This window comes from Ursus maritimus, unplaced genomic scaffold, assembly GCF_017311325.1.
Source record: "Ursus maritimus isolate PB19 unplaced genomic scaffold, ASM1731132v1 scaffold_3, whole genome shotgun sequence".
Classification (NCBI taxonomy): Eukaryota; Metazoa; Chordata; class Mammalia; order Carnivora; family Ursidae; genus Ursus; species Ursus maritimus.
In genome coordinates, this window is record NW_024425563.1 from 84,356,344 (window position 1) to 84,384,107 (window position 27,764).

A 27,764-nucleotide genomic window follows, 5' to 3' on the forward strand; every position below is an offset into this window, starting at 1 on the left:
TATTATGGGTTTAAAAATAAGATTAAAGGGCACAGTACCAGTAATATATAAACTGGGAGTACAGAAAATGAAGTTAAAATGTTCTAAGGTCCCATGGTATCTGAGAAAATAACAATACTTATTAAATCTTGTCTTTGATAAGTACAAATGTTATAATTTTTAAAATAATAACTGAGAGAACAGAAACAACAGTGTGTACTTGTAAATTAGTAGAGAGGAAAAACTAAATTATAAAAATAATCTAAAAGAAAGTAAGGAACAAAAATAGAAAGTATAAAATTATAATAGATATAAACAAAATTATATTAGTAATTATATTAAAAGTAAACTAATTGCTGAAAATTGAAAACAAAGATTGCCTGAAAAAAATAAATCCAACTATGTACTGTTTAGAAGAGATACCTCTAAAACAGAAGACAGAACGAAATACATCAAATACTAACTAAAAAAAAATCAAGGTATATCAGCACAGATAAAACCGATTTTAAAAGAGATTTAAAGAAAGATTCACTTAATAATGAAAACATGCAGGCCCAGTGCTCATCTCTCTTATGAGTTACTTGTGATCTTTACTATGAAGGGATGAGACACAGAATAAGATCAGCAGCCAAGGGATAGTGGGGGTCTTTGGAAGAAGAGTATATACATCACTGAACATCAAGACAAACTCGTTACCCTTTCTATTTTGGAAGCAGGTAGAAATCATGAGAAAGTAGGTCTGAAATTTTAAGAATATATAGAAAAGAATTAACACAGTTTCCTACGGCAAAATACATTCATTAACTTCAATCTTTTCTATTTTTCTGTAAGGGATTCATTTGCTAAAGTAGGTTAGTAATAGTCATTTGAAACTCACACATTAATCTTATTATTAAATACAGGTTTCTTTAGTAGTTTTCTTTTAAAATAGAAAACATTAATTTCATTTTTACTCTGCCAGTGGCACTTCCTTATAATATTTCTTATAACTTCTACTTTCCTGCGATTCATATACTCTCATATATTTAATCCTTTAATTCAAATTGTATGCTAAATTATTCTTATAAATTTTTTCATAAAGAAACAAAAAAATCTGTCTTAAGTTAGAATTTCAAGAATATTTTTGGATAGCTTACTTTTATTACTTTTATCACATTAGTTTCAACAAAATTCCAAAGGCAGTAAGTTGAACTATAGATAGTCCCTTAAGGTCACTACCAGAATTCCATGGATAATCATATAAATTGTGTGAAGGATACAGTATCACTGTAAGATACAGCAGTCAAAAGGCACTTCCAAACTATTAATAAGATGAATGCTCAATTTGGAGGGGGAGGAGGGTATGATTTAGGAAAAGTTAATACACAAAAAAATCTAAAACCAAAATGAAGCAATTAAATTAGGATGTGATTTTTCAAATTAAAAATCACTAATTTCAGAGCTTTTTTTTTAATTCCTTGACCTTACCATATGAACAAAAACAACATACAGAGTTTGAGAGAATACTACATAAAGCAATGCACAAATGTACCAACAATCTAAAAGTACTCTGCCAGTTTATTAAGACACTGCTAGAGTAAAACTGAAAAAAATCATGTACAAAGATTAACTTGTGGAATGAATATTTTGAATCTCAAACATATTAACTTATACCAGGAGAAAATATATGAAACTTTCAGAAAATTATTTCTATACACACATAAGTTCAAGAATACCTACCTTCCTCAGGACTGTTCTGGGAGTGTCTGTTAATCCGATTACCTCTTAGAGCTAGATGTAGTCTATACTTAGCCAATAAAATGGCGGAGGGAGCAGAGGAGGGGTGAAGGGAAGGGCTTTTTGCTAGTATCTCCACATCTAGAAGACCGTTTTAGGTTATAACCATAGGTCTGTTTATGCATTTTTATAAAGTACTCGTGTTTGTTGTGGACAAGGTTCATTATTTTGTAACATCTAAGCTTTTTGGATGTCCTGAAGTGACAATGTATGATAAAATGTATAGCTAGTGAATTAATCAATTTATAAGTTTCTTTTTGTTATTCATAGGAAAGCAGCATCCTGGAGATGGAATTGTTTGGTTTTTTTTTTTAAAGATTTTATTTATTAATTTGACAGAGAGAAACAGCCAGCGAGAGAGGCAACACAAGCAGGGGGAGTGGGAGAGGAAGAAGCAGGCTCCCAGCATAGGAGCCTGATGTGGGGCTCGATCCCAGAACACCGGGATCACCCCCTGAGCCGAAGGCAGACGCTTAACGACTGCGCCACCCAGGCGCCCCTGGAGATGGAATTGTTAAGCTGTCTCTGAGAAATGTCAGGACTTAGGCTGGCAGCAGAGGGGCAGAAGGAAGTACAGAGGGAGAGATGTATGCAGATGTGTTCATATTTACATTGTAATGATAACTGTTAATGTGCGTGTGTCTCTTTGGCTGTAGTATAGGAACACATTAAGTGATTCAATGGAAACATACCTCCTTGCTAGTATTTGAAAAGTACAGATTGGACAATGAATTCTTTTAGAAGCATTATACACTGTGTACTCTGTTACTTTATGTCTCAGTTTTAACTGAACATTAAGGGAATGCAGTATTTTAATTGTAACTCTGCCAATATCTTTATCTAGAGGCCTGTTGCCATTTTTGTCCTTTAGAAAATTTTTGTCACCAAGAAAGGCAGGATTATATTTTTTTTCTTTCAGATGGAGTCGGTATAGTGTATTCTTGGTTATCAAAATACTTGTAGTTTTGGGACTTTGAAATGATAAATATTCACGGTGTATAAAAAAGCATGATACATAACCGTACAATCTTAATTACATTAAAATGCTTACTTGTGTAGATACACACATGGGACCTAGAAGTCAAACTGTAAAGTTCTTGTGATTATGGATGACTTTGTTGTTTCTTGTGTTTTTCAGTTTCCTTTTACGCCCATTAACTTTTAAAAAATAAAATTTTTAAAGCTAAAAAAGAATATCTACTTTCCTCTCCATTAGCCAATTCATAAAAATTATCTAATTTTTATTTCTAATTGCATACTCATGAAACTTTCTAGAGTACCTCCTGAGTTGCTCTAAGTACTGTGCATCTACTGATTTACTTCTTTGCCCAACTTAAAATGTTCATGATAACATAATTAAATCGTTATCTCTAGGCTAGCATTAATACCTTTATAGTTTAATATGATCAGTAGGAATATGGCAGAAGTCTCTAGATGGTGAAGGTACTTGGGACCAGATTCATTATATATAGTGTCCCGGTTGTGTGTGTGTACATGTGCATGCATAAGGTAGAGGTGGGACGACAGTCCTTGCCATCTGCTGCAGCAACCAATCCTATTGTTAGAGTCATTTCCACTGGTAAGGCCCCAAATGCACGAAGTGATTCTGAGTAAGGCTCTGTTTCTAGCAAAGAAGAATAAACTGGAATATGCTGCAGTCAATAAAATTAATGCCTTAAAAGGATTTAATCTTTTTTTTTTTTTTAAAGATTTTATTTATTTATTCGACAGAGATAGAGACAGCCAGCGAGAGAGGGAACACAAGCAGGGGGAGTGGGAGAGGAAGAAGCAGGCTCATAGCAGAAGAGCCTGATGTGGGGCTCGATCCCAGATCACTGGGATCACGCCCTGAGCCGAAGGCAGACGCTTAACCGCTGTGCCACCCAGGCGCCCCAAAAGGATTTAATCTTGATTGGGGATAAACTCCCTAAGTAATAATGGTAAAATATACTTGAATATTCTAAAAAAAATGTTAGCACTAATCTACAGAAGGTTTCTCATGCAACTGAGCTTTGTTTACCCTTGAACATACTGTATAAACAAATACTAACAAAGAGCCTAGAAAGCAGGGTTAGAAAGGAAAATATAAAAAATTAAATTAAAATATAGGAGAACTTCTGGTCCAGACAAGATGGCATAGATTCATATTTACTGGTCTTCCCTGGACAACTATATAGCCTGGAAATGACTTAAGAAGCAACCAAAGAAGGACTCTGAAAGATGGAAAGGGGAAGGTTCACTACTTAGGGACCCAGGACTAGAGGAACAATATAAAAGCAGGGAGTCCTGTGATTCTCCACCCAACAGCACAAAGTGATCCAGCCTAGCATCCCCTAATTCCCAATCCAGAACAGAAAGCTACCCAGGTAAGCTTATTCCTCCCTGGACTGAACACAAATCCTACCCCCACAAAACTGGCAATTTTGAGTTCTATGTGTCAAAACACAATCCTTCATGAATAAAGTGGAAATACAGACATTCTCAAACAAGGGAAAACTAAAGAATCTGTCATTAGCAGACCTACCTTTAAAGCGTGATTAAAGGAATTTCTTCGAACAAACAGGAAATGGTAAAAGAAGGAACCCTGAGTGCCAAGAAATAAGAACAGTGGAAAGAGCAGAAATACAGATAAATTAAATAGACTATCTCCTCATGAATTTTCTTAATCAAATCTGATTAAAAACTATACCACCATCTGATACTCAAGACAATATCAAAACCACTCACCATCTCACACCAGTCAGAATGGCTAAAATTAACAACTCAGGAAACAACAGATGTTGGCAAGGATGCAGAGAAAGAGGAACCCTCTTACACTGTTGGTGGGAGTGCAAACTAGGGCAGCCACTCTGGAAAACAGTATGGAGATTCCTCAAAAAGTTAAAAATAGAGCCATCCTATAACCCAGCAATTCCACTATTAGGTATTTATCCAAAGGATACAAACATAATGATTTGAAGGGGCACATGCACCCCAATATTTATAACAGCAATGTCCACAATAGCCAAAATATGGAAAGAGCCCAGATGTCTGACAGATGAATGGATAAAGAAGATGTGGGGATATATATATGAATATTACTTAGCCATCAAAAAGAATGAAACCTTGCCATTTGCAACAATGTGGATGGAACTAGAAGGTATCATGCTAAGTGAAATGAGTCAGTCAGAGAAAACAAATACCATATAATTTTACTCATATGTGGAATTTAAGAAACAAAACAGATGAACATAGGGAAAGGGAAAGAAAAATAAAATAAGATGAAAATTGAAAGGGAGGCAAACCATAAAAGATGCAGAACTCTAGGAAACAAACTGAGGTTTGCTGGAGGGGAGGAGGGTGGTGGAATGGGGTAACTGGGTGATGGGCATTAAGGAGGGCACTTGATGTAATGAGCACTGGATGTTATATGCAACTGAGGAATCACTAAATTCTACCTCTGAAACTTAAAAAAAAAAAAAAAAAAAAAGCCAGAAAAAAAAGTGGATGAATCTTAAAAAAAAAAAAAAAAAAGAAAGAAAGAAAAGAAAAAAGAAAAGAAAGTAAAAAAGCAAAAGGATCTGAATAGAAGTAAGATTACCATACTTCACAGGAAGTGGTAAAACACTGACATCACTTATAAAACAAATATACAATTATTACCTAGCAATTGTACCACTGGGCATTTATCCCAGCGAACTGCATGTTCACACAAAAACCTGTACATGAATGCTCATATAGCTTTATTTATAATAGCCAAAACCAAAACTATACAAAACAAAGAATGGGAGAGCCCAGATGTCCTTCAAGGAGTGAATGGTTAAACAAACTGTGGTACATCCGTATCATGGAATACGACCCAGCAATAAGAAAAAGAATGAACTATGACACATGCAACAATTTGGATGAATCTCAAAAGAATTAATTATGCTGACTGGAAAAAGCCAATCTCAAATATTACATACTATATAATTCTATTTATAAAAATTCTTTTTTTTTTTTTTTAAGATTTTATATATTTGTTTGACACAGAGAGAGCACAAGCAGGAGAAGCAGCAGAGGGAAAGGGAGAAACAGGCTCCCTCCCGATCTGGGGCTCGACCCCAGGACCCTGGGTTCATGACCTGAGCCGAAGGCAGATGCTTAACCAACTGAGCCACCCAGGCGCCCCTATAAAAATTCCTGAACTGACAAGACTTTAGAGATGGAGATTGGTGGTTGCCAGGGATTGGCCGAAGGAGCAGGAAGGAGGTGGGTATGGTTATAAAAACATTGTGGTGATGTCACTGGTCTGTATCCTGACTATAGTGGTAGATATACAAACCTACACATGGGATAAAATTTCACATAACCAAGTATGCACAGATATACACAAAAATAAATATATGTAAAAGTGGGAAATCTAAATAAGATCAGTGGACTGCATGAATGTCAAACTCCTGGTTGTGACACTATAGTTTTGTAAGATGTAACCTTTGGGGGAAACTGAATAAAGGGCATATAGGAAGAGCCCATATTATTTCTCACAGTTGCATGTGAATCTACAATTACCTCCCCAAAAAAAGTTTATTTAAAATATAAACATACAAGATCCAATAAAATAAGTACACAAGAAAAAATTTGTAACGATGTATGGTGAAAAATGTTATCTAGACTTACTATGGTGATCATTCCATAGTATACGCAAATCTCGATTCCTTGTGTTATATACCTGAGACTAAGATAATGTTGTATGTCAATTATACCTTAATAAAAACATACATACAGTGTATCTGTATGTACATACAACTGTACATACACTGATAAAATACACAAAATACAGAGAGGGCTTTGAGAAAGACCTTATGAACTGCCAGAATAAATTTTTTCTCAAAATGTTTAAGTACCTATGAAGTTACAAATATCTACTTGTAGAAATAAAAACATTTTTTGACTCATATTTACATCAGATTTAAAGAAACTACTTGATAAAATATTGCTTAAAATGGGCAAACTAGAGACGTTAATTATTTCAATATTGATAGGTTACTATGTTGAGGCTATGTAGATTTTAAAAAGCATACAGATTACATATTTTCTTACTGAAAGCCAGATGATTTGTGGCTTAGCAGGAAAGGATTTGTAGCTGCTGGTTTCATGCTCTGAGCCCATAAAGGTCTCACAAAGTTGCTACAAACCTGTGACTTGTACAACTTATTTCCTCTAGAACATATGATTATAGCAAAACTATTATTATGTAAATCCCAGCCTGAGTGTTCCACATTTTCCCAAAATTTACTTTTTATTTCTATTTCTTAAAACTGTGAAAGTCTGTTTGTGTGGAGACTATAAAAACCAAATGCTTCAATATAAAAATGACTATAAGACAAAATTCTGAGCTAGTCCATCAGGACTGAAAACCTTGGAGATCAATGCCTCATTTTACGGATGAGAAAACAGACATCATAAAGGATGAATGGCATTATCAGTGCCTGGTCAGTCACCCCAAACAAATATGTTGAGGCACTTCAGCAGATGTTGCAAAATTATTTAATCCAAAAGTCCCAGTGAAAAAGAATACATACAACATGTACACCATGTTAGAGATTTAAAAAAAAAATTAGAGTTGTAAAAATAAATTTTAAATTAAGCACTTACTCTTAAGAATGTTTAACATATTAAAAATGTTTAGCCAAAATAATGACTCACTTTGGGTGTTGATGAACATTAGAAGGTGGTCTTGCCAAAGCTATTTACTGTACTGAAGACCCCAGTCAGTGTGTTTATCTTTTCTTCTAGGGTCCCTCAAAATTCCTGAGATGACACATATGTAACCTGGCCTTCCTTCCTTCCTTCCTTCCTTCAGGATTTAGCAGAGGATATGTACGAAACATGAGCGGGGGTGAGGGGGGAGAGCTATGGGATTGATTAATATTAGAGACCACGGGTAACAGTGGTATGGGGACTGGAACTTATTATTGAGTCCAAGCTCTACAGATCAGACACAGACATTGATAGATTAGATCTCTAAACTGTACAGACACTGTGGTAGGCACTTTAATTTCTTCAGTCCTCACAAGAACCCCACCGTGAATTAGGTACTATACATAAACCCCTTTTTCCAGATGAAGAACCAACTTCAAAGCGGTTAGTAAATGTTTAAAGTCACTGAGCTAACAGTTGTAAGAGCAGCACTGAATTTGAATACCATTGGAATCCAAAGCCTATATTCCTTACACTACCCCCCAAAAGGGAGCTGCAGCATACAGGAAGAGATAACTTTGTTGGGACAGACTAAGGAAACCTTTATGGAAGAAGTAAGTAAAATGACGACTCTGGAAGCACTACACACTGAAAGGGGTTCTGTGAGTATGCTTGAGGTGAGAAACCCAGCAGCAAAGACACTGCAGACAAAACAAAGACCTTAATGAAACTGTAGCAAAAAGGATTAAGAAATATCTCAACATAGGCAAATGTCCTGCCCCAGGGATACAGGTAATAGCCTTAATAATAAACAATCCTATGAAGAAAATTATCAGATGCGAGGGGTGTGATGTCACCAAAGTAAAATATTAAGTGCAATTTGCTAACCTAATGAAATGTTAACTTTTCATAAATCAGACTGCACATTAGACATAAAATTGCTGCTTTTAAGGTTTAATTTCTAAAAGATAATTTCTAAAAGATAAGGTAGGGAAAAGCGTGATTCCTTAAAACCTGAAATTACATAACACTAAAAATGGCATTACAAAGCAAAATTTCTTATACATTGGAAGATTAAAGATTTACCAAAAAATTATTATAATAAATCATATAAAACATATAACAGTTGAAAACATTAAGTTAGGATAAACATTAAAATTTTAAAAAGCAAAGGCAAAGAAAAGGTCTTTCCTGAAACACTGAAATCATTCTCAAGAAGTGTCATTTTAATTAAGTTAGTTTAAATTTTTGTGGGGAAATTATTATCCCCCTTTTTGGTTTCTATTACCTATTAAGGCATATTCTTTTGTCAATAATTTTCATATTTTAACCATTTTCCACAGCTGTTTTTCTTGTCTACTGTGCCAAACTCAAATTCAAATGAATGAAATTCAAATGAATATGAAAGTAGCCCAGGGAGTGGATTTTGTTTTTCGAAGTGAGGATTTAGATTTGGTGCCAGGAAGTACAGAATAAAGTTAAAAAAAAAAAAAAAAAGCTGTACTAGAAGAAGTCAGGATCTAGTAGAGGATATGGACAAAACTTGAGAAATGGGGGGAAAAGAGCTATGGGAACTAGTTAATATTAGTGTTAAGTTTGAGTCATATGTTGCCATTGATGTTTTTCCTCAGAATAAAATTTCTGGTTTTTAGTCCTTGGTTTAAAAATAAACAAAACTAAAGATCTGAAGCCTCTTGCTATCAAATAAAACAATATTTGCCTAGCTTTCATGTACTACCAGCAATACTGACCATAATTAAATAACTTTATTTTACTTTAGCTTAAAATAGTCAATCTGCTTAAGTCAGATGCCAAAGTATCTATTTTTCCCCTCTGACTAGCTCCTCGATCATGTGAGAGGCATTCACGAAGAAATATAACAAGTGAAAAACCTCCTGATACTTGGATATTTTTTAAACTTACATGTTAAATGGGGTCGTGCAATATTTACTTAGTTAATCTTTGCTCTGTGTACTATTACGTTCTTTGTTCTCATCCATGGAGGGGATGAGCTGATTATGTCTTAACAAGAGGAGTTCATGTACCGCAGTGAAGATTTTTTTTTCTTAATCTGAGAGGCAGTCACTAACAAGCTTCAGCTGGAAGTGCTTGATGTTAAAACAGTGTGAACCTGTTCCTGGGCTAATAAACTATGTTCTTTCTGCCAACAAAAGGAAATCAATTTACAACCGTAATTAATTTTTAACATGCTCATTATTTTTATACTTTCTTAGGTTGGTATCTATGTCAATTGATTTGTGAAATACTCTGTCCTGTTTGTCCTGGAGGAGATTTACAACCTGAAACATATTAAATTATTTAAATAAAAGAATATGCGATATGTTAATGCACGAGGGTCATACAACCCAAGAAGCACCACATTTGATCTGATTTCAGGTGACGTGATAGTTCATGAGCATGTGGCGGACATCAAGAGAGTTCAACTGCCAGTTCTGCACACACAAGGTAGAGCTGATGAGTGCGGCAGTGGAAGGGATAGGCAAATGCTGTCAGAGCTGCTCAACTTAAAATCATCACCTCTGGACACTCACCTATGGAATTTCTATTTCCAAAAAACAGGTGGGGAGTAGACTATTAGTCTTCACTTATGCTCAGATAAACAAAAATTGGCATGTATGTTTTTACATAGAGGACTAAAGAGAGCGCCTATAATCTCTGGAACTTATTAGCACACAAATGACTGCAAATTGTTCTTATCTAGGAAGGCCATGACTGCAAACTTAAGAGAATGGGAAACCATTCATTCAATGAGTGAATCTCATGTTGAAGGCACTGTGTGAGACACACAAAAAAAGACAAGGACCTTTGCAGCCTCAAAGAATTCAATATATCAGAGAAGACAAACACATAATAAAATGGTAATGACACAGTATGAGAGGGATGCTAGTGATACGTATAAAGTCAACTGTCTGATTATAGAGAAAAGAATGAGTAATAGGGAGGGAGGCAGATCATGGACTCATGGAGAAATGGCATTTGCGGATGTGGAGTGGGTGTTTTTCAGAGAAGAAACAGTTTATTGTGAATGGTGTAGAGGGTGAATAAAGAAAGTAGCAGAAAATGGGGCCAGTCTGTAAAGAACCTTACAGGAAATGTTATGGAATGGAGAATTGATTTTGCAGATAAAGTAACTCATTTAAAAAAGTGTAAGCAGAAAAACAAGATCAAATTTATTTAAGATTTATGCTGACGACTGTAGGGAAGACAAATTCAGAAGTACACGGTGACAGGGAGACCAGCCAGGATGCTGGGTGCAGTCGTCTAAGAGATAATGAGGCTACGTTTTTAAGGCAAAGGCAGCGTGCGTGGGAAAAAAGGAGTAAGTCCAAGAGACATCTGTACTTTGGAGGAAAAATAGACTGGCCTTGGTGACCAATTACAGGGAAACAAAAGTGTTCAGAAACGATTTCTCCACTGAACTTTTTTTAAAAAAACCTGTATTATCTTTGTTTTTCTAGCACCTAACACCGTGCATGCTACAAAGTATGTGCTTTGTTAAAGGACGAATAAATAAATGATTAGTTTTGAAATCTAGGTAAGGCTGAAAAACAGAAAAAAGGTTTAGGGAATAATTTTTGGTTTGGATGTATCAGTGTGTGATGAACATGGCACGTTCAGGTATGACCGTTCAGTTGGCAATCTGGTCCAAAACTAGAGAGGATACAGGCTAGAAATACAGGATTCAAAAGACATCAGCAGGCACACAGCACCTGAAGCTAAGGGAGTAGATTAGACAGTTGTGGGTACACTTATTTCCCTTTCTGGCTCCTAACACGGCATGATTACTCTTGATTCTAAGAATTCAACTCTCACATTTAGAGTGTCCAAGGTGAGGGAGCAATTAGGTTCTATAGATGACTTGGCAGTGAGAACCCCAATTTCTCACTATGAGAAACTGAAATATGTCTTTGTATGCGCAGGTGTGGCACCAGTTATTGAAATATGTCTTTGTGCAGGCAGGTGAGGCCAATGTCCTCCAAAGGACTCCAAATAGTTGTGAGCTGACAAGAAATCAAGACAACTGCTCACTGGAAATCCCCTTAAGCATCAATGTTTCCTCTAATCATCTTTTTATAAAAGTACTTAAAAATATAACACACATTTCCATAACGTAGATTTTTCTAAATCATCTATCAAACTATTCCTATTAAAACTCCTTTCCTCATTAAAACAAACTAGTCATGAAGCTCTAACTAAGGTATGCACTGCCTACATAGTCACTATATTAACAGTATAGGTTTTCTTAAATAGGCACACGCAAGCACATACCCCCATATGTTCTTTTGTGCTTTCAGGAAGAAAAAAAAAAAATCTGCCAAGTCAAATAAAATTTATTGGTGTTGAATACATTTCCCCCCAAAATGTGAACAAAGGGCATACATTTGGGATATTTATTAGAAGCACTACTAAGCTTTGAGAAAGGTGGCTATAAAATATTGCCTACAAAAATAAGGTACCAATGTATTATTTTACTCAGAAGTTGAAAGTATAATTTATGCAATTTTTTTTATCCCTTAGGCAGTATTTCACATGTCACCCTTAAGCAATGGTTCCATTTTTCCAGAATTCAGTAAAAATGCCTATTGCTGGGCTAATATATTCACAAAGGCAAAGTGGCTACACTGAAGAAATTTAATACCAGGTTTAGGGAAGACAAGAGAAGAGGAGAGTAGGGGTAAACACTGTTCTTTTACAAATGACAACAAGAAATTCAAGCTTTACCTCTGGGCAACAGACTAAAATATACTGTGCTTTTTTTCATCCTTGGAAATAATTAATATTAGTATTCCTTACCACCAAAGTAACTTCACTCTTTTCAAATATGAAATATCCCCAAATAGTTTTTTAAAAATCTCAGGAAATAGGCACCTTCTATGGAGTGTCTGATGGCAGAGTAGTAATACACCCACATCAGGGGTAGGAGTGGACTTGAGAATCTAATTTACTGCACCAGTGGAGACTGAGCACCATGGCAGTTGGGCCCTTCACTGCTAGAGAAGGGTCTGCCTCTGTCAAACAGCACCCCTGCCGACCTATTCATCAGGAAGTAGGCATTAAGTAAGCCTCCTTTACCATGTTTGCAATGAAATGTCGCACAGTCTCAGTTGTCATTAAGAAAAAAATAGTAAGGGGGTGCCTGGGTGGCACAGCGGTTAAGCGTCTGCCTTCGGCTCAGGGCGTGATCCCGGCGTTATGGGATCGAGCCCCACATCAGGCTCCTCCGCTATGAGCCTGCTTCTTCCTCTCCCACTCCCCCTGCTGGGTTCCCTCTCTCGCTGGCTGTCTCTATCTCTGTCAAATAAATAAATAAAATCTTAAAAAAAAAAAATAGTAAGATTATTAGAAAACATTAGCATTCGAGATATTTTCTGTGATTTATGTAATTTACCTTAACAGCATCAAGTATTTAAGTTGGATATTACAGAGAATATTGGAATGCTGGAACAAGCCAAAAGAAGCATAGAGAACTTACAAATGAATAGGTTTTCACATTTTCTACTACACTAGTATGCAGGGAATTTGTTTTCAGGAAAACTGTTGTTTGCCAAACTTAATATAAAGAAAATTATCATACTTAAAGTCACTTCATATGAACATATTATAGCTAGATTTAGGATGTTACCCTTTATGTTTACAAGGTTCAAATTCTCACCTAATCAATACATGCATGTGATAATATTTCATCAACTATGATTTCTGATGTTATGTGACTAGCATTTGATAAATGTTATTACTTTTTCTGTAAAAATATAAAACAACTGTAATATTATGCAACAAACTAATTCTTTAAGGTAAAGAGGTTTATAATTATAAGTAAAGTATAAAATCAGCTTATTTGGTTAAAGTAGTTTTGGTTAAAAATTTACAAAAGTAGTTTGAAATATTGTATATAAAAGAGTGACAAAATAGGGTAACTTTTTTTCTTTCTTAAAGTATTTTATTTATTTATTTAGAGAGAGAGAGAGAGAGAGCGCGCGAGTGCGCGCACACAAGCTGGGGGAACAGCAGGCAGAGGCACAGGGAGAAACAGACTTCCTGCTGAGCAGGGAACCAGATTCAGGGCTCGATCCCAGCACCCTGGGATCATGACCTGAGCCAAAGGTAGATGCTTAACCAACTGAGCCACCCAGGCGCCCCTAGGGTAACTTTTAATCATGAAGTATTTGAAATACACCCATGTAACTTTTTAAGACCCCCTTAGTTTATAATAAGCCAAATATAATAGACCGCTTATTTGTCCATAACTTAACAAGTTTCAAGTCTTAACTGAGATTGTTTGATACCAACAGATACAACAGAATCTAATTTAGTTACAACTAAATTTAATTTGGTATTAGCAAAATTTAGTTATGACACAGGTATTAAACAAGCATGCTCCACAACACTAAGTTCAAGGCATGTCAGAAGGAAAGATTCAACAAACAGGTTTGTTAATTTTACTTGGAACGAGACATTCAAATACCTATACTATCAAAAAACAGGGACTACTGAAGTGAAAAATCCTATTTTTATCTATTCACCTTAAATATTTAACTATTAGTTTTCCCTTTAAGTATCAGTTCCTTCATTTAGCATGTCTGTCCTCCAGTAAATACATACATAGGCCATTAACCCTAGTACAAGCCAGAAGCTGATTTGGAACTCCTCATGGCAGGAATAGCATTCTCTTCACATTCATATTCTCTTTATCTAACACAGTGCCTGCAACATAGCAGGCCTCAGTAAGGATCTGTTAAATGAAATCTTAAGCAGAGAAAGAAAAACTTAATTCCAACCAGGGAAAAAAGAGAAACACTTTGAATTTGAAGTATGAATTAAAAGTAGATTAACTAGATTAAAATATTTATATTTAAATGTTTTTGAGTTAATATTAACAAAATCCCTTCTATACTGTAAAAAAAAACAGAAAATTATATAAATTTACTGAATAGCTACCTATATTTGAAGAAAGATGCCAAAAATCTGTTTTTGGTTAAATAAAAGGTTAGCAGCCCCAACAAGTGTAGTGAAAACATCTTCCAGCTATGGTAAATTAGAGATGAAGTAGCTGCTTCAAAAAGCTTTCACAGATAAAATACATTATCATTCTGCATTCTGACTGATGATGATTTGGAAAATATCACAATTATTAGTTTAAATATACCCTGTATAGCTTATAAACCAACAATTAAATCAGCAGAAAGCTTAAGGTTATCTAAATGCTACTACAATTAATGCAACCTTTATGGGGAAAGATCAGTTGATTTATGACCAAAAAATTAAACAGATATAACAAATACAGTCCAAATATATTCCATTATGTATATGGTATCATGATGTGAGTCCAAAAGCAGAGAAAGCAGAAATGGAAATGTATATTTTTGAAAAAACTATATCTGTACATTATACTTTGCTCAAAAAAAATTCTTTATACTCTTAAAAATTAAAATAAATGTGTAAGAACATTTTAATTTTTCCTTATTAAATTATGTACAACTAAACAGAAAGCCATTCAGAAATCAGATATTAATTACTGAAAATTACTGAAAAAATTCAGTAATTAATTGTCTATATGGTACATAGAACTATTTTTTAAAGGAACAATGTATGCTCCTTTTCTTATCTTTCAGCTACTTCTTGATATTAATTTAGACTGCAATTCTTATACAGAATATAACAATTATATCATTTTAAAACTTCTAAACTGTAATTACAGTGAACTATCTTCAAAAATAATTCTTCAAAATGCTAAATCAAATAAGATCAATGTCAGTATGTAATATATGTGTAATTAAATGTCCTTAATTTTTTAAAGATAATTTTCCCTTTAAAAGTCACTTTCAGAAACTTCTACCAGTAATTTTAGAAATAAACTCTTCAGCAAGTTTATCCTCGAGAAAAGATAAAGCAATATGGCTTAATATTTTTAAATAAGTAATATACATGACTAGAATCTTAAAGAATTATTCCTACTATCTTCACCTAAATATAAGACTATGGAGGAAGTGGGCAAGGATGAGTAAGAGAAGATACAGAAATATCAAAAAGGATGAAATAGATCATGCAAAAATTTCCAAAAAAATTATCATTTTTCTTCAAGGAAAAAAAAAGATAAAATAAAAAAGCATAACTTGGTTTTAATACGCTTTAAAAAAAAAAGGGCAAGTGATCCATTTATACAATGGAATATTACTCAGCTATCAAAAAGAACGACTTCTCAACATTTGCTGCAACATGGACGGCACTGGAGGAGATAATGCTAAGTGAAATAAGCCAAGCAGAGAAAGACAATTATCATATGGTTTCTCTCATCTATGGAACATAAGAACTAGGAAGATCGGTAGGAGAAGAAAGGGATAAAGAAAGGGGGGGTAATCAGAAGGGGGAATGAAGCGTGAGAGACTATGGACTCTGAGAAACAAACTGAGGGCTTCAGCGGGGAAGGGGTGGGGGAATGGGATAGGCTGGTGATGGGTAGTAAGGAGGGCACGTATTGCATGGTGCACTGGGGGTTATATGCAACTAATGAATCATCGAACTTTACATCAAAAACCAGGGATGTACTGTATGGTGACTAACATAATAAAAAAATATTATAATAATAAAAAAATGCATTTGATCCATTCAAAAAAAAAGGGCAATTCAACAGTATTTCTTTTAAAGATGATAAATGGTCTTCAATAACATATCTGATCAAATTAAAATTTGAACGTAATACCTCTGAACTTTACTACTTCCTGCATGTACATGGTAGTTTACCCATTCTAGCCACACTGACGGGAAAAAAAAATAAAAACACAAGAATTAATGCTTTGCCATTCACAAAGTTCATACACATATATAAGAACTACATTTGTTTCATGTGACTGACAATTTTTAAAAAGAGCCATGATCTTGACTACAAGATTATATTAAATTGGATAACGGTAAATTTACCTTAAAAGTCTCAGAAAAATTTAAAAACCATATTTCAATTTGATAAATCTGAGCATTAATCTAACATAAAACATTAAATATGCTAATATTCTTTTACCTACTTATGAGACTAAAAAATTAATGAATAGAATTTTATCTAAAACCTAATAAAGAATAAATTCAGAAGAATACCAACCACAATACAATACTGCTACTAATACTATTATGAATTTGATCATTATTCTCAATTGGAATTTTAACAACTTTAAAGATTCCTTAAGCTACTATTTTTATAACTTTTTTACAGAATAGATTTAAATAGATTTGAATAAAATGCAATGGAAATAAAATTGCACTTCAAGAAAATTGTGAACAATTTTGTGATCAATTGTGAAAATTGATCAATTTGTTATATGTAACAAATAATAATTATATAACTGGTAATTCAAACTAAAAGAACAGCACATTACTATGAAACTATGAAATAAATCTTTAAAACAGTTGCATATGGAATAAATGATTAGAAAAATAATACATTATCATCTCACATAGGCACATAACAGTCAATAGAAAACACTTTACTTCCAGGTGGAAAATACTCATGCAACACAATTCTTTATCAATCTTATTTACATTTTCATGAACGTGTACACATGTGTGCATACATACATGTATATATCATTAAACATCTTCAGGCAATTGTATTTTTGTTTTGTATTTTGTTTAATTTTGTATTTTGTTCAATTGTATTTTGTTAAATGTGTTCATTTAACAAACAGCTTTCTCTAAACATGAAAGACTTTAAGGAGTAAAGCTGTTTCCCTAGGTTCTTAAAACTAGAATGCAGCAATATCACCATCTAGTGTTCTTATCAAATAAGCACTGCCAATACAAATGTGGGCAGCCTTCTTTCACTTAAAGAATTAAGTGAACTTAAGGAAATTGCATTCCTATGGTCAAGAGTAAAGTGTGATGGCTGAATAATATGATAAAAATAGAAACGGTCACTGGGAATCAATGGGAAGGGGAAAAAAACCTGTGGGAGAAACACCCTTTTTCTGAATGTGAATTCTGCCACATTTTGTTTTTAAACACAGTATATATATGCTTCTTGATTTTCTTAGATACTTTATTGACCAAGCAAAAGCAGAGCTCAATTCCTTAGGGTTAGTTGCATCTATCCCTCAGTATTCTCTCACCCTTTGTATCCCAAATGGGAATCACTGAGATCAAGTCCTAAATGATTTATCATCAAATGAACACAAACAAATTCATTTAAAGCCATGTTTTAAATATATAAAATTATCATTTTGATTACTGCTAATGAGAAGAAATAAAGAGCAAAAACTTCGTTTAGGCTGTTACGTTGAAGAGAATTTAACTTCATTTAAAAAATAAAGATGCATTTAGGCCAAGTTGTTTCTTAATTACATTACAGACACTGCTGAAAACACAGACTGGTGATACTGTTCTTCTCTAACCAAAGCCTCAGAGCAGCTAGTAAATCTCCAAATCAGCAACCTCTTGTTGGTTTTGACTGTCTATCCCTATAAACCTAGACCTGCTGCTGGGAAAAATCTGCATCCAAGTCTGGTTGCTGCCAGTGATTTGCTGTGTGGCCTTGGGCAGATCTTTTAGGCACTGAGCTTCAGTTCCCTCTCCTTTTTTAAAGATTAACCTAGTACACAGCAAACTATAAATGCAAAACACTCTAGCAACATAAGGTACGATGTGGAGGGCATCAACAGCAAGGTGTGATGTGCGGTTACTTGTGTGTGTGTTACTTGTTCTGGACCACAGCGACAACAACTGCTGTCACTATGACGATACAACCCCATCCACTCTCAACGAGACTGGGGCGACAATTCACAAATGTATTTTGTTTTTTTCCCAGTCCCGTCCCTTTACTCCTATCATCTCCCCTTCTTAAATCTCTAACTAACTTTATCCACTGGAAGTAAGATATGTTAGCTTTATCTATTACTTTTCCTTTTTATTTATCCAATTTCTCATTTTTTTTGTATAATAAACAGGTATCACTTACATAAACTAGAGATACTTAAAGAAACAAAACTCCTACTCATTCTCCACAGCCCAGCTCCACTTTTATCCTTTTCTGTGAAGCTGTCTTTCTCTCACCCTGCCCAATCCAGAAGTGCTCTCTCTCTGCTCTAGAATTCTCAGCAGCACTATCCAGCATCCATTTACAGCCTTATACCATTATTTTTATGTATATGTTTTATTCCCCCAGAATAAATTACAAACTTTCCAAAAGGAATAAACATTTATTATCCTTCCCTCTCTCTCCTTCACACAAAGGTAATTTTGGGGCACTTGAGAAGTACAATCACATGTGATGCAAATGCCTTCCTTAACTCTCTACCTCACTTCTCCGCTTTGGTTCTCAATGATTTACTCATTGTGTCATGGTGGGAATACCATTTAACCTCTCTAAAGCTCAATTCCTTTTAATAAAGATAATGGAAGCTGCCTTCTGTTCCATAGTTATTGCAATAGCAAAAACGAAACAAAAAATCTCTACTATATGCAGAAAGCTTTTAAGAAAATGTAAAGTCTGATTACAAATTAATTTCAGGGGGTGCCTGGGTGGTTCAGTTGGCTTAAGCATCTGCCTTCGGCTCGGGTCATAATCCTGGAGTCCTGGGATCTAGCCCCAGGTAGGGCTCCCCGCTGCTCATCAGGGAGCGTGCTTCTCCTCTGACCCTCCCCCCTCTGGTGCTCTCATTCTCTCTCTCTCTTTCTCAAATAAATAAAAATCTTTAAAAAATAAATAAACAAATAAATAAATAAAGGGACACCTGGGTGGCTCAGTCAGTTAAGCGTCTGCCTTCAGCTCGGGTCATGATCCCAGGGTCCTCGGATCAAGCCCCACATCAGGCTCCTTGCTCAGTTGGGAGCCTGCTTCTCCCTTTGCCTGCTGCTCCCCCTGCTTGTGTTCTCTTTCTCTCTCTTTCTGACAAATCAATAAATAAAATCTTAAAAAAAAAATAGTCACTATGACTTAAAAAAAATCATTTAAAAATTTTTTTTCATTTAAAAAAAAAAATGGAAAAAGAATCCCTATAATACAGATTAAAACTGAATTATATTTTTAAAGTTACCAGCATTAGGGCCACCAATCTACCTATCTAAGGTAGTTATTTACATAGCTTAATAACCAACTAGACTACCTTTCTTCAAGAACACAATAAATGTAGATACAATTTTCTATAAATGCTGACTTACATAAAAATTATCTAACTTCAATGTTGAGAATGTTGAGAACATATCTGTTTTTGGTTCTCAAAGTCTTCTTTAAATGAAAAGTTAAAAGTTAGCATCATATAGGGGTGCTTGAGTGGCTCAGTCGGTTAAGCATCTGCCTTCAGCTCAGATCATGATCCAGGGGTCCTGGGATCAAGCCCCAGGGTGGGCTCTCTGCTCAGCATAGAGTCTGCTTCTCCCTCTGTCCACCCACCCTGCTCCCCTGCTCGTGCTCTCTCTCTCTCTCAAATAAATAAATAAAATCCTAAAAAAAAAAAAATTTACCACCATACATTAGATTATAAGTCAAACATCCATTCAGGGACTAAATTTATTTGCAGCAAATTTAAACATCAATGTTATTATTTACATATTTCTCAACCTAAAAACATATATAGAGAACAAAATGCTCATTGTAAAATCTGAAGTGCTTTTCAATACTGCTAGTCACATCATCTGATTTATCTTCTACCCATTGATACCATGCTAAGAACTGTTTTTCTGGACCATTTAAGAAATCTATTGTGACTGTATTTTTAATAGATTTTTTTCTTAAAATGTGAACTAAAAAAAATACCCTTAATGACTTTATTTTATTTTAAAAAGTCGTATTTCATATTTTTATGGTACTGCTGCCATCTAGTGAAAAATTTTGAGAACTTAATCATTCCAGAAAATTTTTTTTTTTAATATCATACTGTTGACATATATATAAGCAATAAGGATACTACAGATTACTTTCCTACAAATAAATTTTTTTTAATTTTGTGTTCATTAGATTATATTCTACATAATAATTCATCAATTTAATCATGAAACCACTTATTTAATCAGCAAGATAATTATAATTGTTTAATTTTAAAATTCCTTTATTGAAAAAATAAAACATCTGGAAACATCAAGTTGGTTTTGTCATCAAGTTATACCTGTAAACAGAAGCAAATTCAGGGATACCCTCAAAGATTCTATATTTGGAATTTTCAAGTACTTACCAAGAACACTGTTCATTGCTTAGTTAAAACAGTAACATATGCTAACTAAAAATCGAAATGCCTGGAACTATACCAACTATACTACCTGAAGAATTCCATAAAGACAGAGAGGACAGATAAGAACCTATTATTAAGCTTACCTGGGAAAAAATGTTTGCTGTTGGAGCAACTCTACTGTCCACGATACTATATAATATTGCTAATAATCTGTCTAGTGGAAATGGTTTTGGTCCGAGAAGATGATTACTTGTCTGTAACAAAAAGAACATGGATTTTCTTCTTGCAGAACTCACTTTCTGTACCACAAATTCCCAGTAACAATATACATATACCCCAAAGATCCTAACAATTCTAACTTCTACTCTCTACGTTAAAACCTTAGCTGATACAAAGACTTATCTTTCAACATTTTCTTCAAGATTTTCTGACTTAGCATAAACAGGTATTAAATAAACACCTCACAAGTCATCCATTCCTAGTCCTGAACATCACACCTATTTTGTTGTTATAACCAGATGGTAAGCCAGGTCATTTGTCAAAATAGTGCATAACCAAAACAAGGGTCCGGGTACTAACTCCTCAACTAGAACTTACTCCTTAGTTTTCACTATTCATTCCTTTTTGTGCCACCACCAGGAAAATACATTTGTTCACCATTAATAGTTCTAAAAAGATCAGTTATAGTAAATGCTAGCTTAGAAAACTAATAAAAGATTTGACAATTTGTGAATAAGCTGCTGTCAGCCTGAAACAATGTAAATTTAAAAACTGAAAGATCAGGGGCGCCTGGGTGGCACAGCGGTTAAGCGTCTGCCTTCAGCTCAGGGCGTGATCCCGGTGTTATGGGATCGAGCCCCACATCAGGTTCCTCCGCTAGGAGCCTGCTTCTTCCTCTCCCACTCCCCCTGCTGTGTTCCCTCTCTCGCTGGCTGTCTCTATCTCTGTCGAATAAATAAATTAAAAAAAAAAAATCTTTAAAAAAAAAAAAGAAAAAGAAAAAAAAACTGAAAGATCATAAAATGTGCATATTTGTGTACAAAGCCATATGGTACAATTTCTTGTCATCAGAAACTGAAGTGCTCAAGGTCTACTCTAAGATAATTTTAGTAGCACTGTTAGAATGTAATATCTATATTACTGATGGCAAATAAATGGAAATCTGTATTTACATGCATAAGAAAAATTATTTCTTTAAAGAATGACTGTAAAAAAAAGGCCTACACAGAATTAAAAAATGAAGTATGTGTTTACCTCAGCTACTTATATCTAAAAAATAGTTTAGAAATCATTTTCCAGGTCTTAAATTTTATATCCTTTCTCATTAAATACTTCAAGCATATAGAAAAGTATAGAGGCTGATATTTAAATAATAATGTGCCCAGCACCCAATTTGTGATATGTGCAAAGGAAAAAAAAAACATTAGATCACATTACAGGTAAACTGAAGCTCCCTTACACCCCTCTCACATCCCATTTTCTCCCAAAAGGAACCACTATCCAGAATGTGGTGTTTTTACCACTTTCATGACAACTTTTATACTGCTACTATAGATGTATTCATAAACAATATACAGCACTATCTGCAAGATAAATGACATATAATGACATATAAATGACATTATTTTGGACATATCACTCTACTAAGTTGCTTTTTTCCTTCAATATGTTTTTGAGGTTTACCCATATTGATACACGCACTTCTAAGTCCCATTTTTAAGCAACTCTACAGAATTCCATTTTATGACAATAAAATCTATCTACTTCTAAAATCTACTTCTAAAAATTCATCACTATAATTCATCACAAATTATCCTGTGATGGACCATCCTGTACATTTCTCCTTGTGCACATGTGTGAGTTTCTCTAAGTGGGACTGAGAAACTGAAGTAGAAAGCAGAGGGCAGAGACAATGCTCTATGATCACCAACACTTCGTCTGGGGCACAGGGAAGCCTACATTTCCTAGTTATCTTCTGCCATTAGATGACTGGGGGTGAATGTGACGTCACCTACTTCCAAGCCTGGCCTTTCAAACCTTTAATCTTCTTTTAATCCTTTAATCTTCTTACCCTTTGGTGGCCACTTTAGAAATCACCATGTTTTAGTTGGCATCACTACAAAAGAGGGCCACCCAACCCATACTCCACTGTGTCAGGAGTAACATATAAATCTTTGTTATGTTAATCCACTCAGAGTTCGGGGGTGGGGGGGTGGGGGTGGGGGTGGGTTATTTTTTGCTACAGCCCAGCCCAGCTTACCGTGACCAATTCAAAGTACACGCACATATTAACTTTATTATCGCCAACCTACAGAATACACAGGCTCTTATTCTTCTACACTATCACCAATAAAATCATCAGATTCTTTTTTTAGTTTTGCCAATCCAAGAACATGAAATAACAGCTGTTGTTTAAGTTTCATTTCTCAAAAAAATAAATAAAAATAAAGATTCATTTCTCTCACTAGTGAATGAGGCTGATAACCACGTCAGGTTTGTTAGACATTCAGGTTCCTTTTTATATCATTTACCCACATATCGATTGGATTTTTGCCTTTTTCTTACTGGTTTATATATGTCTTCTAAAAAATTCTAGATACTAATCATTTGTTACTAATCATTTGTCATTTGTGTGAGTTTAAGAATAGTGGTTAACATCGGGGTGCCTAGGTGGCACAGTCGGTTGAGCATCTGACTCTTGATTTTGGCTCAGGTCATGATCTCAGGGTCATGAGAGCCAGTCCCATGTTGGGCTCCACACTTAGCGCAGAGTTTGCCTGAGATTCTCTCTCTCCCTCTGCCTCTACCACAGAAGTATTGTGAATTCTGACCCCACATCAGTGTTAAGCCCTGGTTTCCAGCTGAAATTCTCAGGGAAGACTTTTGTCCTCCTTTCACACAAAGTCAGAGTTTGGCAGGGAAATTTCCTTACCAAATCCATTTGCTTGGAATGGAAAATTTTTCACTTTTCAAGTTTTCTGGTTAGAAAACACATACCCAATTTAAAACTAAAGTGTTCTAGAGGAATGTGAGGCATATGGTAGTTACTTTCCTCACTGAACTGGTTTGGTGTGTTATACATGCAAACTGGCTTCCCTTCTAGAAGGGAAAGTCTGAGAAATGCCTACTAACTCCACCACAGAGCTCATTAAGGAGAATGAAGGCCTGTAAGAATAGATCAAAAAGGAAATCAAATCTAATTTTTGAGGAGTTAAATGGCATCAAATTTGGTGTCAAGTTACACCAAGAAAAATAGAGACAGAAACTTAGTTATGGACGTTTATACTAGAAAAACTAAAACTAGAAACAATTCAGAGAACAGGGGAATGAGACTATGGGTGAAGACGGGGAAAACTGTTGCTTTTCTTCATAAACTGATGGGCAAATAATCTGACATCACACCCAGGCATTAGTTGAATTAAAAGTAAAATCTTTAAAAATCGGTGTCAGCTGATTTTTAAGAATTATACAACTGAAGATATATAGTATTTTCAAAACAACTGGTTTGTTTTGTTTTGTTTTGTTTAATTTATTATGTTAGTCACCATACATCATTAGTTTTTGATGTAGTGTTCCATGATTCATTGTTTGCATATAACACCCAGTGCTCCATGCAATACGTGCCCTCCTTAATATCCATCACCAGCCTATCCCAATCCCCCACACCCCTCCCTTCTGAAACCCTCAGTTTGTTTCCCAGAGTCCATAGTCTCTCGTGGTTCATTCCCCCTTCTGTTTACCTCCCCTTCATTCTTCCCTTCCTTCTCCTACCGATTTTCCTGCTATTTCTTATGTTCCATAAATGAGTGAAACCATACGATAATTGTCTTTCTCTGCTTGACTTATTTCACTTAGCATAATCTCCTCCAGTCAAAACAACTGTTAAAATAATTATTCGTGTGGTTTGTTTTTTAATGTGTACTGGCTTGATTAGATTGAGAACTTCATGAAGGCAGAGACAATGGCTATTCTGTTCTCCACTCTCCATAGCATCCAGCAGAGTGCCTGGCATAAAATAAGCATTCAATCAAGATTTCAGGAAGAGAGGGAACAAAAATATAAACTAATAGGTATACGCAGGGAGCTTTCAGTTAAGCTCAGATTTTAAAACATGAACCAAAGACAAAAGAGGCTACTATAAAAGTCAAATCAGTAAGAATCACATCAAAAGAACTACAGTTCCTTTACAACTAGAGATATTCCTATGAGGTCTTGGCTCATATGGTTCCCTCTGTCAAGACTGTCCTTCTCGGGGAGTGCTAGGATGTCACAGTCCTCACTGACCTTCATACAGCACTCATATCTCCCACCTCAAAATCTTTAAATGGTTTTCTCTGTCTAAAGAACAGGACTAAAATTCTTAGTCTTATGTTCATTCTTCAATTTTCTTTATTCTACCTATTCATTTGTAAATACCCACGAATATCACCAAGTGCTGAGACACAGAGGTGAATAGATGGGCTTCCTTCCCTTAAGGAACTGGTGAGTGACAAAATTCCTCCACAACCTGGCCTCACATGACTTTTCTCTGAAACTCACTTTACAGTTCAGTGGAATACCCCCTCTCCCATCTTTGCACATCCAGTTCCACTTTTTTTTTTTTTTTAGATTTTTTTATTTGAGAAAGAGCGAGTGAGAGAGAACACGAGTGGGGGGGAGTGAAGCAGACTCCCCGCTCAGCAGGGAACCCGACAGAGGGCTCGATCCCAGGACCCTGAGATCATGACCTGAGCCCAAGGCAGACACTTAACGGACTGAACCACCATGGTGTCCCAGTCCCCACCATTCTTGAGTGCCCATTCATATGCAAGCCCTACCACAGATCCTTCCCTGACCACCCCAGCTATAAGTACTCCCTCCTAACAATCCTTTACTACCCAAAGCACACACATAAGAAAGAAGGTACAAAATCAATGATCTGCCTATAGTGGAAAGCCTAATCAGAGATGTCTCAGTGAGGAGGCAATACCAGAAAAAATTTTCCGCTCCAAGCAAATGGATCTGGTAAGGAAATTTCCCTGACAAACTCTGATGCTGTGTGAAGGGAGGACAAAAGTCTTCCCCAAGAATTTCAATTAGAAACAGGGCTTAACACTGATGTGGGGGCAGAATTCACAGTACCTCTGTGGTCTGAAAACCTCCAAGGCTAAGAACCGAATTTCAAATGATCACAGGTTACTGGTGTTCTTAAGTGCCTGCACAAGAAGTAAACGTAAAACCTTTCAAAAAGAACACACCTCAGGCCTCAAAAATTCCAAGATGAAATTCAGGCAACAACTAAAAATAATAAAATGTTCAGGAGCAAGGCATTATGTGCATGAGCCAACAAAAACAGAAAATGGAGAATTCGTATATCGACAAGGACTTCTAATACCAGAATATAAGAGAGAACATAAAATATTTTTATGTTAAAGAAAAATGGGACTAGGAAAAATATAAAAGTGATGAGAGTTGAAATGAACCAATGAAACATCTAAAAATTACAAATGACGTTACTGGAATGATAAAGATGATGTAAACAGAAGAGACAAAGAGAGAAAGAACACAGAACTGAAGAGATCACCCAGAATACAGCACACAGAGACCAAAGGTAATAAAGAATGAGAAGACTTAAGAGATGAAGAGAACAGAGTGGGAAGGTCTGACTTATGTCTAATCAGTGTCTCAGGAAGACATATTACAATGAGGGAGAGGCTAATATTTGAAAAGTTAATTCATCAGCACTGAATAAAGGCATCGTTATTCAAATTCAGGAAACAAAATGAATCCCAATTAAAAAATTCAATTCCAGATCCACCATGTTGTGAAACAGTAAAAACACTAAAGGAAAATGAGAAGAGAACTTATAAGCAGCTAGAGAAAAACAGAGATATCAAAAAAGGAATAACAAATAGCGGATTTTTTAGTGGCAACAATAAAGCCAGAGACAGTAAAACAATGTCTTCAAAATCGTGAGAAAACACTATCATTTCAGAAGGGCATTAGAGAAAAACTTCTTTTAAGAATGGGACAGAGAAACAAGACTCACAGCTCCTATGTTACGAAGTTAACAGGTAGGACTTCTCCATCTTTTGTCAAGAAAGGCAGCGGTGGTTTCAATGTACAAAGCAGAACAAGTATCTGAGCAGTCCAAACGCTCCTCTGCCAATTTCAGTGTGGCCCTATACCCTGTCTTCGAATGTGCTCAGGGCCTCTGATTTCTAAGCTGTTCCAGACTCCCCAGGTCAAATCTGCTTGCTTTTGGGCTTAGGTGCCCGCCTTGTCGGCCTATTTAGTCATCTGTGCATCTACCTACAATGCTGTTCCAAGTTGTGCGGGTCTCTCATCCACTTAGTCCCTATGTATTCACCTTTCTTATTTCTTCAGGGTCACTTTTGTGAGGGTTTCAAAGGGGAAAAGAGGAAAACCAGCTGTGTTTAGTTAAAAATTCCACGGTAATCTTTTTCATCTATGAATTCACTAAAAGACCTTGTCAACTCACTTTTATCTCCAATACCAGCTCACTTGAATGTGTCTTTGTCACCACACTCGACTTAACAAAATACCACTACAACGTTATAATGGTACCTTATCAATAAAAACTTCTTACATCCAATAACTAATAAAAGCATGCATTTATCCACTTTCTACAGTATCCTGAATTCATGAGTTTTTCCCAAGAGAGAAATTAAAAGGTAAATACCTTTTCATGTTTCTTTAGAAAGCTGGTTTTCTTGATTTTCCCATGATGCTGCAATTAAGGAAAATAATTAAGATGGGGAAAAAAGGTGATACTCCACAAAAACAGAAAACATAATTTAAAACATGGCACATATATACTAATTTACATATCTTAGGCTTTCTTATTTTATTTATTACCACTTAAAATATCAACATATTTTTAGGCCGCTTTGACTTAGACTTCGATTATATACAAGATTACTTCTGTATGAAAGAGGTTAAAATAAAATAATGATACTTCCTAAGAGATTAACTTATTATATTGATTTAGTACAGCATATTTCTTTCTATAAAAACAAAACTTCCACAGATAAATGGGTTTTTATTCATCCCTTAAGGCAGGCTGTCAATTCACGTAAGAATCACTGATTGAGAACATTTGGTTCAGCATTTGGGATTTAACGGTGGAGAAAAAAACAGATGTGGTCCTTGCCTTCATGAAACAAAGACTAGTGGGAG

At 35.2% G+C, this 27,764-nt stretch overlaps 1 protein-coding gene across 4 annotated transcripts in view; it reads right to left on the reverse strand.

The window, feature by feature from the left end:
- Window positions 1–27,764, reverse strand: part of ORC5 (origin recognition complex subunit 5) — an 80,707-nt gene that overhangs the window by 16,208 nt on the left and 36,735 nt on the right. For 3 of the 4 annotated variants that reach the window (XR_005838623.1, XM_008703570.2, XM_008703572.2), the window contains exons 11-12: window positions 27,268–27,315; window positions 20,729–20,839 (exon numbers count right to left, since the gene is read on the reverse strand). Coding sequence is in view for 3 of the 4 variants with exons in the window: in XM_008703570.2 (XP_008701792.1) it covers window positions 20,729–20,839; window positions 27,268–27,315 (159 nt within the window). In the remaining variant the exon portion in view is untranslated. The remainder of the gene's footprint in view (window positions 1–20,728; window positions 20,840–27,267; window positions 27,316–27,764) is intronic. The other variant, XM_040644351.1, reaches the window with a different exon arrangement.